The sequence below is a fragment of the Tachysurus fulvidraco genome, chromosome 21 (assembly GCF_022655615.1).
Source record: "Tachysurus fulvidraco isolate hzauxx_2018 chromosome 21, HZAU_PFXX_2.0, whole genome shotgun sequence".
Lineage (NCBI taxonomy): Eukaryota > Metazoa > Chordata > Actinopteri > Siluriformes > Bagridae > Tachysurus > Tachysurus fulvidraco.
In genome coordinates this window covers 6,191,867-6,211,784 of record NC_062538.1, presented here as the reverse complement: position 1 = coordinate 6,211,784, position 19,918 = coordinate 6,191,867, and the positions used below count along the sequence as shown (strand labels likewise).

General features: G+C 37.1%; 1 protein-coding gene across 2 annotated transcripts; it reads left to right on the top strand.

Moving 5' to 3' along the window:
* The first annotated feature begins 10,100 nt into the window (after positions 1-10,100).
* On the top strand, positions 10,101-19,755 carry adra1ba (adrenoceptor alpha 1Ba). Of its 2 annotated transcripts, none has more exons than XM_047805320.1 (2): positions 10,101-11,399; positions 19,196-19,755. In XM_047805320.1, the coding sequence occupies exons 1-2, from the start codon at positions 10,439-10,441 to the stop codon at positions 19,333-19,335; spliced, it is 1,101 nt and encodes a 366-aa protein (XP_047661276.1). In that variant the 5' UTR covers positions 10,101-10,438; the 3' UTR covers positions 19,336-19,755. The 2 variants fall into 2 exon arrangements, with proteins under 2 accessions (XP_047661276.1, XP_027004488.1); XM_027148687.2 differs by lacking the exon at positions 19,196-19,755 and adding an exon at positions 17,031-19,112.
* Positions 19,756-19,918: the final 163 nt, after the last annotated feature.

The window sequence follows — 19,918 nt, the reverse complement described above, 5'->3', positions numbered from 1 at the left end:
AAACCATAAATTACGAAACTCATTATCTTATAGTGTGTCACACTGTTCATTTGTTAATAGAGAGTTAAGAAGTAAGGATAGTGTTCTGGTTATAGACCACAGTGATTTGCCAATTATTATTTATGAATAAACACATCAGACATTTTAATGTTAGACTTAGGCACCTCGGTGAGACAAATTAGTTCATGTTGTAATTATTATTATTATTATTATTATTATTATTATTATTACTTTCATTAAAGCAATGATAAACAGTCATCTCATTTACTCTCTCTCTCTCTCTCTCTCTCTCTCTCTCTCTCTCTCTCTCTCTCTCTCTCCCTCCCCTCTCTCTCACACACACAAAAAAAGCTTTTTTTTCACCAGGAGTAAAAAGTCTTCCATTAATATTATCTTACAATTCAAACTTGAACTCAGATTCTTCTTTAATCTACATATTTTTGGAAGCTTTAAGAAGGCTCTTTGTACTACACTTTTAAACAGCAAATTAAACTTCCAGAGATTCTAAACTCATGTGCCTATAAAAATCCCCGATAGGGGAACGCGCTTCATGCAGTGTTTCATAAACTGTCTACCATTTGCATGTGAATGATAATCTGCATACTATACTTTGTCTTCACAGGGATGAATCCTCCCACATATCTAAAGAAAAAAAACTTATGCACTTCACATTAATCTACATTGTTAAAACTATCTATATGTCATTAAGTACATTGTATATTTTAGATTGTGCTGCTAGCCTGAAGGTTTTCACCAGAGCTGTTGGTAGTTCTTTGGCGAGATTCTCATTTATTTACAATCACTCTCTCTCACTCATTTTCTACCACTTATCCAAACTACCTCGGGTCACGTGGAGCCTGTACCTATCTCAGGCGTCATCGGGCATCGAGGCAGGATACACCCTGGACGGAGTGCCAACCCATTGCAGGACACGCACACACTCTCATTCACTCACGAAATCAAACACTATGGACAATTTTCCAGAGATGCCAATCAACCTACCATGCATGTCTTTGGACCGGGGGAGGAAACTGGAGTACCCTGAGGAAACCCCCAAGGCAGGGGGAGAACATGCAAACTCCACACACACAAGACGGAGGCGGGAATCGAACCCTGACCCTGGAGGTGTGAGGTGAATGTGCTAACCAATAAGCCACCGTGCCCCCTATTTACAATCATTAATCAAAATAAAAAAAGTCTTATCTGTAGCTCAAATAGTGTCATTTCTTTCCAGTTTCTGATTTTTTTGTTGCACTCGATGCAAATCCTAGAACATCCATACACTTTTTACATGAGTACTGACTAACATTTGTGCTTCTCCTACCACTGAGAACTTATTAGGGGTTTTCCCCCAAATGTCATAAAGATTAACTGTTAAAGAATGTTAATCTTACCATGACCGCTGCTTAAAATGTAATATTAGGAAGCGATTTTGTTTGACAGGAAGACCTAACAATTCATCCAAGATAAGTTGGGATTAAAATATGACTAATATGTCTTCTATTAAAGTAGCATATGATAAATAACATTCATCTAAATGCCCTTACATTCTCCCTCCGGTCTGTAAATCAATCGTGTGCACTGTCCTTTGAATAACTTTGGTGTCTTCATTAGACTACCAACATTATTTAACTATATCACAGACAGTATATATGTGATCTCAATTCTGCAATTATAAAAACATTTTCTGAGCATATTTGTAGACCACAAAATAGTTGATAGAGCTTGATAGAGAGCCATTAACTGATTTTTGCTATTCAGTGCCAGATGGCTATTGCCTGTATTTGTGAATTCTGAAAACTGCCAGTAACTGACAGTAACCATGGGACAGCAGACACTCATTTTATTTCACTCTTTGCCCATGGACAAATGCTTCTCATGCCATTCTCCCAGAGCAATTTTAGAAAAGATCCAGTCATAAATTCTTAAATAACTGCTAGTAATGTAAATAATACATATTTTCTGGTTCACACTACACTTCACAGCAGATCACAAGATATAGTATGAGGTTCTACACCTAGAATAAACATACTTTATATTGTGATCTGTCGTGGTGCACAAGTAGTGCAAACCATAAACTCACACACTCTCTCTCTCTCTCTCTCTCTCTCTCTCTCTCTCTCTCTCTCTCTCTCTCTCTCTCTCTCTGTGTGTGTATTTGTGTGAGAGAGAGAGGGAGAGTGTGTGTGTGTGTGTGTGTGTGAGAGAGAGAGAGAGAGAGAGAGAGAGAGTGTTTGTGTGTTTGTGTGCGTATTTGTGTGCGTGTTTGTGTGTGTGTGTGTGTGTGTGTGTGTGTGTGTGTGTGTGTGTGTGTGTGTGTGTGTGTGTGTGTGTGTGTGTGTGTGTGTGTGTGTGTGTGTGTGTGTAAAAGCATACTATCTATTTTGATCTGGAGTGAAGTGAACAATTAGTGCAAACCATAAAGTGTGTGTGTGTGTGTGTGTGTGTGTGTGTGTACACATACTATACATTGTGAACCGGCGTGAAGTTTGCAAACCAGACAATGTGTGTGTGTCCTGGTTACTGCCACCTTTCTGTATTTTATCCACATTCTATCATATGTTTTTGAAAATTACTTCACCCTAAACCTTCCCCCTGATTATAGCAAGTCTTATATACTTGTCAGCAAGTTCATGCATATATTCCTGTTTTGTAACTAATAATATAATATCAGATAATTACTATAATTCAGTGTACTTATTACATGACATGCTTTAGGATGAATGAATGAATGAATGAATGAATGAATGAATGAATGAATGAATGAATAATACGTTGGACTTCAAGAAGGAAATGTACACGTCCACATCTCTGACAGGAAGAAACGCTGATGTAGCATTGCATCGAAATTTTGGGAGTTTTCCCAGAGGGACAATCAAATAACCTCAAAGCGGTTGAGGAGTACAGTGATCCCTTCAATCTAGAGAATGTACAGAAATCTGGGAAAACCTGTCAGAATTCATGTCTCTGGGGCTGAATTCAACGGCAAAACAAACTTTTTTGGACACCTTAATCCTAAGAAACCCTAAATATATTTCAAGATGATGTGAAAATATTTTATATTTATGAATTTATTAACTTTATAATCTCGCCTATGCTGTCTGGCAGCAAGGATCATGTAGGATAAAGATAAACATGGTGGTGCATACATACAGTCTGCATAAAGATGTCTACAATCATGCTTGCTCAGTGTAATTTCCTCTCACAGTGGTCGGTTCTAGTTGTATGTCTCAATGAATGGAAATAAGTATAAAAAATTTTTTGTAATAAACTCCTTGCTGTGAAAAGGTCTGTAATGATCCTGCGCAACAGTGAGAGTAGATCCTTTAAATGTAAATTTCTCTCATTTGCCTTTTGTTTATTATCAGACTTTAACTGTGATTGAAATATTTAAGTAACAATCTATAAAATACTAATTTGATCCATTACAATGTCGTGGTGTGTTAATATGATATGATATGATATGATATGATATGATATGATATGATATGATATGATATGATTGTCTATAAAAATGAGCATGCCTTAATACGTGCCTTATAGATTTCTGTTTTAAAACAACCAATCTGGACAAAATTACACAAATTGAAACTAAATAATGTGTGTGTGTGTGTGATACTCGGTTGTCCAGAGACTGAAACCAAAGGGTGATGTTGGTTTTGCTTGTGGTATAAGTATAGACTTACTTTAGGCAGATTTGGCAGATTCAGCACACTGCGCACAGTTTACTGCCTCTATAATTGTGGGAACGCTCTTGTTGTTAATCTCTTTCTCTTTATCTAATACACTAGTATACAACTGTGAGCCTATGAGACTTTTTTAATGTAGTCTGTTGATTATATGTATTTCTATATATTTCCCAGGCTGCCACTCATGTGCATTCTTTTCTTTGCCAATACAACAGGGGAGGACAGACAGAGTAGCTAAAAACTAGGGAGGTTTTAGTTTTGGCCATGATTCCAATCTTTCCAAAAGTGCACAGTGAATAACACAGTAACCCAGCACAGCTACTGTATGTAACCCTACTGTGGTCAGCTTTCCACAAACAATTTGTTCATCAGTTAAACCCTACTGTCATCCCATACTGTATTTGTCACATCTTTCCCAATAGATTCATTCATTCTTTCTCTCTCTCTCTCTCTCTCTCTCTCTCTCTCTCTCTCTCTCTCTCTCTCTCTCTCTCTCTCTCTCTCGCTCCCCCCCCACTATATATATAGATAGATATAAAAGGCTTTCTGCCTTCGTCCTTATGAATGGTGTATTAAAGTCCACATAAAAGACAAGGAAAATTAAAGAATGCAGTCATCAGCATGAAGTGGTCATAAATCTTCAGGAGTAAAGGTGATGGCTCACTTCCCATAATCTACTGCTTGGCGTGGCTTTGTTTTCCACTGAATATGAGAGGTGTTAAACAGAACTGATGGGTTTTCAGACACAGTCTGGGCAAAAAAACAATTTTCCATACACAGAAAGTCTTTATTTATTAACTCCTATTTATCTTTGTCATAGAAAAAGAGTAATTTAATTAGCACCTGAATATCACTATATCTACAGAAAAGAAAACAGCAGAGTTAAAAAAAACACACATTTTATACCAAGACCATGGAACTGTCACAAAATATTTGTGTTTTTTTTTTTTCTTTCTTCAGTTCAGTATTACCTTATATGGCAAATAGTATTATACATAGACGCATCCCTCACACATAAATGGATCTCGGGATTATACCTTAACTGACATTTAAATCTCTTCCAGCAGTGGTAGGAAATGATTTAGCAAGTATTGAGGTATAACATAATGTTTTTTCCTTCACACACGAGCAAAAATGCAATTGTTGCATATCATGCTGAATGTTTTTGACAAACAGCATTTAGAAGTTGAGCATAATGCTAATCAGTGCAGTTTATCAGCACAGTGCTTCCCCTATCCACAGTTAAACTCTCTGTGCCACTTTCTCTGCAGTATAGTGCGGCGAAATATCCTGTGCCCCTGGCAAATGTCCAGTCAGATGAATTACGATGACTTTTATCTAGATTCCAACGCAGAGCCATTGCAGAAAGCTTTTAATAGTTCAAAATTCCATAACAATCCCAAGAATATTTTTAGCACTGATATGTCACATTGAACAAACAAATAAAAATCGGTAGTTTGGTCATGAATTAGGCCGTAGGTTTGCCCATGTCATGTTACATGATTAGAAATGAATAGCAAACCTTTTTGAATTGTTTAATGCTTTTAATGGTTAATATAGGAAAATAAATATAAATAATCTCAAAACTATATTTAGGATAAAAACAGACAAATAAGCATGTGTTAACCTTCACCCTCTGCAGTTGGTTGTTGTTTTATGATAAGTAAAAGTTAGCTGGTGGGGGAAATTAGCCAAATAAACTTGGGAAGAAAATTAAATGGTGTACAAAATGTAGACATGTAAAAATGGTGTACAAAATGTAGACATGCAAAATGTAAACAAATAAGAAACGGTAGTTCGGTCATGAATTAAGCCTTAGGTTTGCTGATGTCATGTTACATTATTAGAAATTAATAGCAAACCTTATTGAATCGTTTAATGCTTTTAATGGTTAATATAAGAAAATAAATATAAATAATATCAAAACTAAATTTAGGATTCGATTAAATTGCTTTTAATGGTTAATATAAGAAAATAAATATAAATAATATCAAAACTAAATTTAGGATTCGGTTAAATTCGGTCAAATTTCTATTTTAAGGCAGATTTCACTTCAAGACAATGCAGAGAAACACTGGCAAATATGAACATTTCTTTAAAAAAAAACAGTGAAAAAAGATTTTTAATTAATGTGATTTGAATTTAATTAAAATATACAAAATTCATATTTAGGTCATTTTGTAATTACAATGCATTTGAATTGGTTTAAAGCAGCCAGGTTTCAAAATATTTTAAAATATTTTGCTGTTCAATCAACACTGCCTTAAAACAGTGTGGTAGATCAGTGTTTGTGTCTGTTATCACTTCATCAATTAGCATTCCACAGGTCAAACATTCTCTGGATTTTGTCCCCCAAGAGTCAAGTGATTTACTGTCTTGAACAGGGTCATTTTATAGTATGGAAAACAATGTATTTTCAGACACTGCCATGTCTACATTTTGTACACCATTTAATTTTCTTCCCAAGTTAATTTGGCTAATTTCCCCCACCAGCTAACTTTTACTTATCATAAAACAACAACCAACTGCAGAGGGTGAAGGTTAACACATGCTTCCTCTGTGACATGCCATCAGCTCTGGCTATGGTAAGGATTCAAACTCGATACTGCAAGCACTATGGGAGCACTTCGCACTTCTCTATAGGAGCCAAGAATAATTCTTTTGATTGTATATAAGGTGCCACAAATAATATGTATGGTTTCCTGTACACATTGATGTGTGCAAAACAAATCAACCTACACCAAAAACACGAAAACAAATCAGAAAACGGAGCAGACAGTAAATACTGCACCCCTGAAAACCCCAAAGATTATCATAAAACACCATCTATCCATCTATAAATCCATCAATTCATTGTCTTCCATGATCAGGTCACAAGGGCAGCAGTGTAAGCAGAGATGCCCAGACTACCCTTTCTCTAGCCTCCTCCACCAGCTCCTCCATGGGGATACCCAGGTGCTCCTAGACCAGATGAGAGATTTAATCTCTTCATCTAGTCCTTGGTCTGCTCTGGACATCCCCAAAGCACCACCTCATGAAGGCATCCAGGAGACATCCTAACCAGATGCCCAAACCAAATCTGGCTCATTTGATGCAGAGGAGCAGCGAATATTAATGGTTTGAGAATCTCATAAAAGTATCAACTGCATAAGATAAAGTTTCTTAATTTGTGTCCTTTGAAAAATTTGCTTCAAGCAATTGCCCTTGAGCAAACCTGAAGCGTGCTTTACCCGGGTTCTCCTCTATCCATCACTGCAAACATTTCCACAAGACGAATAACAGAAATTTTTCCACTGGTTCATAAGCAAAAATGGACTAAATCCACACCATATATATTTTCACACACACCCCCCCACACCTCATATGTTATCTCTGACACATTGTCCATATGTTTTTTCCACATGATTTTCCCTTAATTTCATCATTTTCACATTTTCTTTCACATATTGTTTAATTTCACATGAATTATTTTCACACTTCTCGTTATTTTCACATGATACTTTTTTCATGAAGTGTGTGCGTTTTTTATTTTCTACATGTGATGTTTTTTATTCTGTTTTCATTTGTTTACATGGTGCCAAGATTCATTCATTTTCACATGATTTTTCTTTTTTTTATTCATGTTAATTTTCTCATGTATTGAATGGGTCTTTTTTCTTAATTCATTTATTTCCACAATGATGTTACCTGAGCCTAATTCAGTGCACAAGTGCAATTTCAGGGCATTATTTGATCACATTTTACCCACATAATCATGTGGAAAAACACTAGATTGCATGCACAATATGATTTTTCCATATGGGTGCAAACAAAGATGTCCTACAATTTAAAAGCAGGGCTTGCGCCATCAATATGTTTTGTCCAATCATTTGAATAACATTGATCGATACCAGCAAACATGCCATAAACATCATTACATTTCTCCAAAATCAATCGCTCCTGATGAAGCAGTAATATGTAATCCCTCCAGGAGAGTAAAAATGTTATGCTTCTCAGGGCACCTCTCGTTTATCTGTCCTTCTCCGTGACAAATGCAGGGTGCAGCACCGCAAGCAGATTGCATGGTTTAGCACGTTACAGCTCACAGCTTAGCACTTTTCCGCCTCCATCTATCACATCAACCACTATTCATCAGTGATGGCTGCACAGGCTGTGAAATGTAAGCACTTTAATGTACTTGAAGCGTTTTGTTGGATATTATACTGAACTCCTTTAAAGGTGCAGTGTGAATACTGTGCTTACAGATGTTCTGGTGTATGTTTTTAAATGTAACTGCACACCTGGTTCCAGATACGTGTATATGTATGTTTTGTTTGCGTATAAAGCATGTGTGAAATGTGTTTACCTTGGCAATCCGAAACAACTGTAAATCATCTTCCTCCTGAGATCATCAACCATCTGTTATGTCAAAAACGCACCAATCCTGGCTCTCATACTGTCAGCAGTCCGTGCTGCCCCAACAGCTATAACGTTCCCCTCTCTGATCACATGCCCTGATAGCTCACATTGCTCTCAGCAGCATGAGTTATGGTTGTTGAGACTTAGTTAAAATCTATTAATAAACAGAACAGTCAGGTCTAAATTTAGCACACTGGAACAATTCAACTTTCAAATTTACACCAGACTCTTAACATACATATTATACAGACTTATATGTCATTTTACTGCATCACAATTATAGGCATGGGTTTCTAGTTAATATTGAACTGTTTAACTCTAACTAACTGAAATGTAATGGTGTTTCCAAGTTCCCCAGTTACAAATGCTTTGAATAATTCCTATTAGATTTTTTGGATTTTCGCCTGTTGCTTACTGCAAGATCATGTCATTTTAAACAATTGCAGATGATTTGAACTTTTCAGTCTTTCACTTTTTTTAAGCTGGCCAATGAGCATGTTTCTGCAAAGACATACCGTTTCCTGTCACCAGGTAGAGTTCACATACTGTACAATGCAATGCGTGCTTTTGTAAAGACAGCAAAACGAACTATTTAATTGGAATCAGTATCAAGGTATGCCCAGTAGGATTGCATCATAATAAAAGCACAAATACTGTACCACTGATTCCTAACTGCTTGTCTTTTATTGTTCTTGTGTATCCCTAGCATGATTGTTAGACCCATAGCAACCCAGCATCCATGGTATTGTCCATAAGTTAAACCGAGGAAAGACTCTAAGAATAGTGGTGCTGACAGACACATTTGGCATGTTTGCCTCTGTATTGAATTACAATTAAATGTACTTTGACACACAAGTAGACTGGCTCGTGACATTTTGTCCCCCTTCAAGCTTTGGGAAAAAACCAGCTGAACCTATTCCTGCCCTCAGAGATAAAGCGTACTATACTGAACCCTTCCTTGTCACTGGGGTGGTATCCTCAAAGGTGCACCTTTTTGTATCTTTAGTATACGTTTGCCCAGAATGATGCATACAGTCTATGTTTATAGATTTATGCTACAAGGTATATAATTAATATTATGAAGCGTATATTTCATATGTGAAATATATTCAATGTACACTGAACCATCCAAGTTACAACGGAAGGTTAAAATCATGTCAAATGAATAACATGCAAGAGATTTTTGTTAGTAGAAAAAGTCAGAAGTAAAAACGCAGCAAACAAATTTTAGTTTCCGTTACATTCTAGAGAATGCTTGTTCTTTGGTTTCCGAAATGTTCTGTGAAATTTCCTTTTGTTGTTGTTGTTGTTGTTCTTGGTGGTTTCTGTCTAAAGTTTTCATTATGGAAATATATATAACATTCATATTTATTTTTTAAAAAAATCTGATTTTCATTTTTCTTTATTGTCAAAATAATGTTTCCCTAATTCTCGCAATAGCTTTTAATATAATTTGAACTTCTCCAGATGTTGCAGTGGTTCAAAGAATGTTCTTACATTATGGTCTAAGCTCTTGGGAACCTTGTACTAACTCAAGATGGCTTGGAAAATATTCCCCTAACATTAGGAGGACATTCCATGAAGCATCCCTAAGCATACCTGTTAAGTTCTATTGTAATTACCATGTAGAGATGGCCTATATCCCTAACTGTAACCAAACTGTAACTGTATGCAAAATAAGCGTTAAAAGTAAGGTTTGGTGAAATTTAGGAACTTCCTGTAAGATACAGTCAGGGAGCATAAGTTTGTAGTTACAAGCATATATATTTGGCAAATATCCTGTCTATGAAAGATTCATAGTTAGTTGGTAGTTTACTACTTTTTGGGTTAACTGCTTACTTGGGTGTTTACAACAGGACTTTCTCTGTACGTTATTAAGATCTTCCCTAAAATATGCAAAGGAGAAGCATATAGGGTAACGTTATGGACAGATCCTTACAGTCGTGAGTCCGAGTCTTTGACGTGTCCGGTAAGGATTAGATTGGGGGAGGGAGGAGGCGGGGTTGGGTTGGGACTAGGAGCGCATGGATGAACGGGCTCAGGAACGATAGCACTGCAGAGGACACAAGCAGCTACTGGGTAAAAAGAGCACCAACTGCAATGCAAACGAAAACAGCAAGCAACTTGGACACCGTTCTGGGAATATGATGAACGTGCTGTTTGGGGAAAATGGAGAAGTTTGCCATTACGCTTTGTACGCATTACATGGAAAGACTTTACATAACGAATAAAAGAAAGAATTCTAAAGAAAGGCAGTTTAAGTCTGCGCAACAAATGAGCTCACCCACACACTGACTCACTGAAAGGTGAAAAGCGAGCTCACTTTGGTATGGAGAAACAGGCTTGCCAGAATGGATTCTGATCTTGGTGATGCCGCAAACGTGTGGAATAACGCGTCATTAGGACTGCACAGCGAGGTCCGATCCTACGCGTCGTCCAACAGCTCCAACTCCAGCTCAGCCCCCGGGCCTGGCAGCGCACACTTCAGCCTCAGTCGGGCACTGCCTGTGGGCATGGTTCTGGGCGCGTTTATAGTTTTCGCGATCGTGGGCAATATCCTGGTTATCCTCTCCGTGGTGTGCAACAGGCACCTGCGCATCCCAACTAACTACTTCATCATAAACCTGGCCATTGCGGATCTGTTGCTTGGTACCACTGTGCTCCCGGTGTCTGCCACGCTGGAGATTCTGAACTACTGGGTGTTCGGGAGGATTTTCTGTGACATCTGGGCTGCCGTAGATGTCCTTTGTTGCACAGCGTCCATCATGAGCTTGTGCGTAATATCCATCGACAGATACATCGGAGTGCGGTATCCTTTGCAGTACCCGAGTATTGTGACAGAGAAACGAGCGCTGCTGGCCATGCTGGGAGTTTGGGTACTTGCTTTGATTATTTCCATCGGACCCTTGCTTGGATGGAAAGAGCCGCCTTCTGAGGATGAAACCGTTTGTCCAATAACAGAGGAGCCGTTTTACGCGCTGTTTTCGTCTCTAGGCTCATTCTACATCCCCCTAGCTGTGATTTTGGCTATGTACTGCCGCGTTTACATCGTTGCCAAAAGGACCACTAAGAATTTAGAAGCTGGAGTGATGAAGGAGCGCAATGACTCCAGTGAGCTCACACTCCGAGTGCATTACAGAGGCTCTCACATCCATGATGACTGCAGCAGCACAGGCAAGGGCCAAATGAGGAGCTCTCTTACTGTGAAATTACTGAAATTTTCTAGAGAAAAGAAAGCTGCCAAAACTCTTGGCGTTGTAGTAGGCATGTTCATCCTATGCTGGTTGCCCTTTTTCCTCGTTCTGCCCATCGGTAGGTGCTTCATTTCTCCAAGCTCCCAAAACTCCCTAATCATCCTTATTTTTTTTACTTTGTCTCTCTCTCTCTCTCTCTCTCTCTCTCTCTCTCTCTCTCTCTCTCTCTCTCTCTCTCTCTCTCTCTCTCTCTCTCTGTGTGTGTGTGTGTGTGTGTGTGTGTGTGTGTGTGTGTGTGTGTGTGTGTGTGAAAGAGAGAGAGGGAGAGGGAGAGAGAGAGTGTGTTTGTGTGCATGTTTGTGTGCGTGTTTGTGTTTGTGTGTGTGTGTGTGTGTGTGTGTGTGTGTGTGTGTGTGTGTGTGTGTGTGTGTGTGTGTGTGTGTGTGTGTGCTTTTACTTGCTCTTAGTGGCTCAAACGAAACCCATTGATTTTCAAGTTGTTTTCAAAAACAAGTTAAATCCACAGGTCCCATTAGAGTGGCCTCTGTCCCACATATTACTGCTCACTATACACAACATTGAACTGAAAAACAACTTATTGTTCAAGTAGAACTAAACATATTAAAATATACAGGACATATGGTACTCAGGACCAACATGTTAGGAACCCTAACATTTGACTTTTCCTTAACTTAGTAAATGTGCTGTTAAAAGTTTGTTCTTTATAACATTAATCCAGGCCTATGTCCAAAGCTGAGCACAGTTTGATGCTTTCAACAATTTTACCCTTTAATACCCAGCTTTAATAAACTTGGTACATCTTCTTGTTGCTGGATTTATACATCTTTAATATCTTTTAGTGATTTTTAACATTGTATGCCTTTCGAGGTGCATGTGTTGTACCTTCTATTAGATGTTAAAGATGTAAAGGTACAGCAATTATTCTTAAGATCCAATTACTTGCATTAATCTTTATAGGTATATATATATATGAAAGGTAGAAAACATGTCCACTGGATGGTACAAGGATAAGAACAGGTTATTTCTGAGAGTTTAGGTGTGTTACAGCAAACAAAGCAGCAACCTACAATGGATTCTAATAGACTACTGCAGAAGATGACATCTGGTTTATATTACATGACAAATCATGCTTTGGAGTTCTTTCCATAAGTTATATAGCTTAAAGTAACTGTAATTATTTAAAAAGAGACATACCAAATCCAGTTGTACAACAATTCATTATAATTTTTTATTTATAAGTACGTGTGATAGTCAATCAGTTGACACCTACATAAATGTGCTGACAAAAACTGGATGTGTCAAAGAAATAAAGACTGAATGGATTTCCAGGTATTTCTTCATCATGTATCAATTCAACAGCCAGTAAAAACACACTGATTAATGTTATTTGTCTTGGAGACGACGGTGAACGAAACAAGTGCTCTGAAGCAATAATCTAATCCAGAAAGGCTTTAGTATAAATTTATATAAATAAATGTATTTATTTGTTTATTTATTTATTGGTTTATCGTGATATTATGCTCAAAGTTTGACTTTGGAAGAGTGCTGTTCGCAAAATTAGTGTGTTATTACACCCTTGATCCTTAGTACCTTTGCTTCCCTGATTACTTATAAATGTATTGACAGTAATTAAAGTAAGACAAATTAAATATTAAGAGAGAAATCATAATTAATTTAAATGTGAAATTGTAAAAATCCCCATCTAGTCCCGGTTGTGAGGTTTCGCTCTTGTGAAATAGTGAAAAAACAGATTTTTGTTCAGTGTCAAAATTTTTATTGGCCGTAGTACACGCTTAACAAAAATATCCAATCTAGCACCTTTAATAGTTCTTTAGTTTGCACTAAAGTTTAGCTACATTACTAGAGACATCTTAAATGTAAATTACATGGAAATGATAGATTTTGGTTTAATTAACCATATCCTGGTCTGTTTAGTGAACTGGCTGATTAGTGAAGCGACATTGCTTGACAAATGTTCAGAAAAGAACTGTTTAAGACGATCTTTAAGATGTTTAAGACATTTTTTCTAGTAAAGTTAAAACCTGTTGTGTCTCATCTGTTCAGAGGCAACTTCAAATTCATGAGTTTTCACTTGAATTCACTTGTAATCAAGGCACTGCATTATCCTATGCTTATTAGTACTTATTCTTTCTCATCAAGGACAACTTCATGATGCGCTATGCTTTATAAAGGACCACCGTATATATCCCTCATCTATCTATCTGTCTAGATTGTTTAATCTGCTCAGGATTAATAGGTGCAATTCTGTATAGCATCTTGTTGAAGTCTCGTAGAGGAATGTAGAGGAAATGCCAATGTCTTTGGAGGGCTCGCTAATTCCCAGGCTTTCTCCCCTTGTGAGCTGCTAGGAGAGTGCTGAGGTATGGGAATACCGATGCGGTAGTGTTCCCACAATATATACGCCCAAACAGGTCAGGAATTAAGCATCTGCTTTCATTTTTATGACCAAAATGCTCTAGTCTCCTATAGATGGCCACCTCACACTACGGGTCACCAGTGTTTGTCCTACAGGGACGATTTTGGAAGAAATATTTTCCATCTGTGTGACCTTTGGGAAGTTAATCTTCCCTCTAAATGCCCTTTGTCTTGTATGCCATGCTAATGTAATTTGGATGAAATCTGAATATGAATGCTTTTTGTGGAGAAATTACACAAGGGGGCAATAAAAGACTATAATTCAGAACTCTTTAAGGTCCTGTGTTCAAGTTATAGTCCCGGTGTCTACTGTAGGATCTCTGATAAAATCTTTACAGTACAATGAAACAGATGTAGTAAAAAGAGAGAATTTAAAATACAGTTACTGGATAATAACATGGTCATAGTTTCTGATATTTTCTACCATTAACTAAAACGTTTCCTGAATTAATTATGATTCTCTTCTTCTCATGTGCCATGTAAAAGTTATAGAATTTTTAAATTCTGTTACACGCAAAAGTGAAATTGGAGAAAGTCATATATTAAGTTTTTATTCCAGTTCCACCCTCTAATTCTCCATTCATTACCAAACATGCTAACATCATAGATATATAAGTTTATATATCATTAGGAAAAATAGAGGTGACAGGAAGACTAAGGCAACTTAAATAACCATTCTTTATACCTGTTGTAAGCTGAAAAGCACACACAAAACACAACATGCCAAACCAGGAAGCAGATGTATTACAACAGCTGAACACCACAGCAGGTTCCACTTTACCTGCTCTACCAAACAGGAGAATGAATCTTGTCTTCCACGGAGAATGTGACACAGTGGATACAGACTTACTGAAAGTGGACAGCTGACATTAATATGCAGTTTTTCAATGTTCCATGTGTTGTGCATTCAGATCTTTTCTCCTCAACATGATTGTAAAGAGTGAATGGCTGAATCTCAGGATATCATTGGGTTCTGAAATACTGAAGATACCAGCTTCTGTAGCACCAACAACCATGCCATGGTCAAAGTCAACTGAGATCCTAATAAAGTGGCCAGTATGTGTGTATGCCATTCAAGCTCCATAAACTCCACATTACTGCAGTCAAATTGCTGTTATTGCTACACACAGCTTTGTTCCTCATTGGTGTGTCAGTGTGTAAGACCTTTTGTTCAAGTTTTTTTATTAGTTCACTTTCAAATATTTGTCAAATGTTTTCTGTACATAGTTTGATGAAGATGTGAGAGCAGGCACATTGTTGGCATTCTGATATCTGATTACTGATTATCTGAATACTCTACAGGGTTTTCTTCAAGTGTCGCTATGTCAGTCTTGTTCAAAATCGTATTTTTTCACGTTTTTGGCAGACCACCGTTCCATTACGCTTGAACATTAACTTCAATATCACATCTTCTAGCAAACTTTTAACATAATGTAGAAATATTTATATGTTTTATATTAACATAAAGAAATTGTATACATGCATATTGACAAGTACCGAAAACGTATGTCCTGACAATGACAGACCTATTCCTCTATAATACTTTAACATTAACTTCGGGGTGGAATTTAATTACTTTGCTAATAGTGCTTTGATGTGAAATGTCTCTGTCTCTGTAGCAAGAGTAGCATTAAGAGTAAGTTAGAGAAGGATAAGAAGGCTTGATTTAATTGAATAATGCCCTTGGGTTAATCGGAGAGTTTGCCGCCCCAGATGTGAGCGTTATTGATGCTCTAAAGAAACTACTTACAATTCTGCTTTGCTGATTAGGTAGGAACCCCCACCGCACCATCCTGAGCTCACTAATCTGTCTAAGCACTTAAAGTGCTCACTTGTCATATAGGATAGCATTGTTTTAGTGCAGAGAAATAAGCTGTTGTAAGACACATCAACACATATGGCAGGTGAATCTGTCAAATGAACAGGCTCCTGTTTGTCCTGTCACGTATTAAGACAAGGATATAATAATCTTTGAACACAGCTAGGATGAAGGCCATAAAAGGATACAGGATGCACAACATCTCAAAAAGACGTCCTGTGGGATAAATGAGATAGTGAATGGAAGAGTTAAGAGGCAATAGGGAGACATTTGGATATGCCCTGTGGATTTGCATGACCTTTTTGTAATCAGAATATCTGAAACAAAGGTACAGTATGTAGACCAACAATCTGAAAGACTTCTCTGTTTCTGGAGCATCTGTTATAGTTTGTACACATACATTACTGTATACTAAGACTGCAATAATTTAAGGTACTGAAGGTACCGAGTGTTTTATGTACAGTTAATAGACAATAATAGAAAGTGAAGGAAAGTGTAACACAAAACAATTTAAGTTTTAAAAAATAAACTGGCCACTTCATTAGGAACAATGAGCTGAAAGGAATTCTACAGTAACTCACATAAGCACTCTTTAAAACTGTGGAGCACAGAAAAGCACACAGGTCTGTTTTTGGTCTATTCTCTCCATTCAAATGTGCAGTTGTCCAAAATCTGAGGTGGTGTGCATTTTGAAATCCTCTCCTTCTTTACCACACTTGTAAAGTAAGGTTAATCGAGTTACTGCAACCTTTCTGTTAGCTACATCCAGTTTGGCCATTCTCCTCTAATCTCTCCTCTTTCATTAAGAGGACATTTCTGATTACAGAATCTCGGGAGATAAGCTGATTCTAAAATATTTAAACCAGTATGTGTAACACTAACAACCATGCCATGGTCAAAATCAATGAGATCACATTTTCCCCCATTCTGATATTTTATGTGAACATTAAATGAATCTCATAGCCTGGATTTATATGATGCATTCTGTTACTGCCACACAATTGGCTGATTCAGTAATTGCTATATTGCAATTCAATAAATTTAAATTTTTTATTAGTAAAATTGAAGTAAAATTGAGGTTATTGCTCCTTGGTTTGAAGCCACACCGTCTACCTAAATGCTGTCACATCAGGGAAGGCGCTCTTTGTGTTCATTGAGTTCATTGCTTTGGGTGCCTCATATTCAGTTGTTATTATTGATTAATTGGGATGGAGATTTTGCTCTGATTCAATACAACTTTTCATTAAGATTTGTGCTTGATCTTTGAGTGGTGGAATAGTGCTCTAATCAGGAAAATGAGCATGAGATGCAATCAATTGTTCAGTTGTATAATTTAAAAACACCTGATATTACCCATAAACATCCATCTGACTTTTGAAGCTTTCATTAGCTGAACTATGCCATCTATTGGTGCAACAGAAAATTGTTAGGTGTTAAATGGCTGTGGTTTACTGAATAAACTTACATTTTCAGGTTCCTTCAATACCAACCTGCGTCCTCCAGAGACATTTTTCAAGGTGATCTTCTGGCTCGGCTACTTTAACAGCTGCCTAAACCCCATCATCTACCCGTGTACCAGTCGTGAGTTCAAACAGGGATTTATCCGCATCCTGCGCTGTCAGTGCCAGCAGCGGAAGGGCTGGAGGCCATACAACTACCGATCCCACATGGGTCCCGCCAGCCACATTTACATGGACAACAGCTCAGTTTGTATGAACGGCAGTCTTGCTTCACCCAGCCCTCGGTTCTTCAGCAGAGGCACTGGCTCTCATACAGCATCAGGTCTCTTTCCAGGCTGGAGTTCCTCCTCCACCTCCCTGTCGAGCAGTTCCTTCCCTAGGAAGTTCATTGCCAGCCCTGGTCCAGTGTATGAGAATTCAGACAAATCCAGCCCAGTGACTCTTCTTATTCCTGATGGGGTTCCATCAACAGATCCCCAGCATTCCAATGGGCAGAACATTAAAGCAGAAGTAGAACCAGAAACAAATTCCAAACACACACCTGAAATGAAACTGTAGTTGGCTGTATGACAATGACATCTATCTTTCACACTGGTTTCTCTTATTTTTTTTTTTATGGTGTACATTTGACATTCTTGTCTTAAATGAAAAATCTTTTTAATTCTGCATGTCTGCATTGTGAACAAAGTTGGCTGCTGATGTTCAACGGAAATTTAATTTTACTTATCTTGGATTTGGAGGGTTTTTTTTGTATTAAAAGTCATTATTAAAAAAAACTTTGTATATAATAATAATAATAATAATAATAATAATAATAATAATAATAATAATAGGTTTTATTTGTATGGAATATTATTTTGTTCTGAAAGTGCTGTACATATCAAAGATAAATATGATGTAATTCAATCTGGTGTCTGGACATCTGAATTTAGCACACGCTATTGTGCTCAGTGACTTATCGAGGATATTTCTCCATATTTCTTCTGTTGGAATGCAGCATTTGACACTACACTATTTATAAGGGATGCATCAGTACTGGTTACTGGTCTGCAGCTTTGCTCATTTACTGAGCAAAAGTTAAATTATTCAATGTTCCGAATGACAAAAAATAAAAGCAATCTGGAAGGATTTCAGCAATAATACTGGGAATCAGTGTGAACCAGACTGCAAGCAGACTACAGCAACTTTCTATAATGATGAACTCAAAAAACCAGGTGTTCATTGCTAGGAGATTCAGATGCAGTGAAGACAACAAAACGAGTGTCACCTAACCTTTGGAAAGAAGCTGGACAAAACTAGTTTGAAGAGTCTCTAATGCAACCTCACTCGATCTAAGGAACTTGTGTAGCTATTTAATACACTATTTCATATAAACTTACCTTAAAAAGCATGAGTCTAGAGAATAAAAATTAGGATGAGATCACTAGTAAAACCAGATACAAGATGAGCAGAGATAAAATAATTTGTTGATTTATAGTAAAATACATGCAATTAAAAAATCATACTTGTACTTGATCTGCATAAAAATGGTATTGATGCATCCCTGATATTGGCCATGATATTTTTACAGACAGGAATAAAACCTGGTCGGTTTAAACAAGCAAATTTGTGCATGATATAATCTGAATACCTTTTGCCAAGATGATACAGATCATCATGGTACATACAGAGCCTATTAAGTGCAGTATGGTGTCTCACTAGGTTGTGCTGTTGTTATTATTATTTTTCATTCCTTTGGACTGGTACTTCACAAATATTATGTTGGCTTTTACTTCTGTGCGATCCTTTGTACATATTAACCTAATTTATAATAAGCTGTGTTTGTCAGTGTATTTGTAGCATTTGATTATATCGACTCATTGATTTGTTAATTTTGCTGGTATCTTGTTTTATTTGTGTTTGGTGTGGAAAAGTGGCTATGGATTTGGGAACATTATGTGTTATGTAACAGGGTTTAACATGCTGGAGTGTTGTTTTTTTATATTTTTTTTTTATCTTTTATTATTATTATTAGTTTTTAAATCTGTATCGCATTAAGTCATAACCCCTTTATTCCTGACTTAAATCAGAGTCTGAATAAAGAGTCATGATGAGATTATAATCGTACTAGTGCATTTTTTGCATTTAATAGCTTTATGTCAGATTTATTCATTTTCTAAAATGCTTATCCTTCCTCAGGGATGGAGCAGGGAGCCTCGGGGGCACAAGGTTGGGGACAAACCCTGGACAGGGTATCAACCCTTTACTCATTCACACACTACAGACAATTTAGGGATGGCAGTCAACCTACTATGCATGTTTTTGGACAGACGGAATAAACTGGAGAACTCTGCGCACACATTGTGGATTCGAACCCAGAACCCCGGAGGTCAAAGCAACCGTACTCATGTCACATCTAGGATCAAATTTGGTCCTTTTATTTACTCAAATGTGCAAAAACCAATAATGTAATTACACAGCAGGAGAAGAAACAAATAACAGTGTCCTTGGCTGATAGACACTCTCCTGGCTAACATAGAGTACTTTTAGGACTAATGTATAAAAAGGGCTATAATTCCTACCCAGACACAAATTCTCTTAAAATAAAGCTCACTTTCTGCACCACAGAAAACAGTGTCAAGTTACTTACTCTATGCCTGTAGACTTGGCTGTAGACACAGTTTTCTATATTTTATTTCCTTTTATGTACCTTTTTAAAAGACTAACCTTGAATGAACTAAATGCAGTATTTCCTGTACACTGCAAGACAAATCCTTTTTTTTTTTTTTAAAGTATTGAAAATTTCTTGTAGCTGGCATGTACAAAAGCTGACAGTGCATTCTTTTATTTGACGTGTATAAAAGGTGACAGCATATTTGCTGGACTTTATCCTTTACTGACAGCTTCGATTATGTACATTAC

Bases quoted from the DNA above. Each gene is read 5' to 3' on its own strand.
- adra1ba (XM_027148687.2), top strand. From the start codon at position 10,439: ATGGATTCTGATCTTGGTGATGCCGCAAACGTGTGGAATAACGCGTCA. The intron at 11,400-17,030 runs GTAGGTGCTTCA...TTACATTTTCAG, and splicing joins TTTCCTCGTTCTGCCCATCG to GTTCCTTCAATACCAACCTG.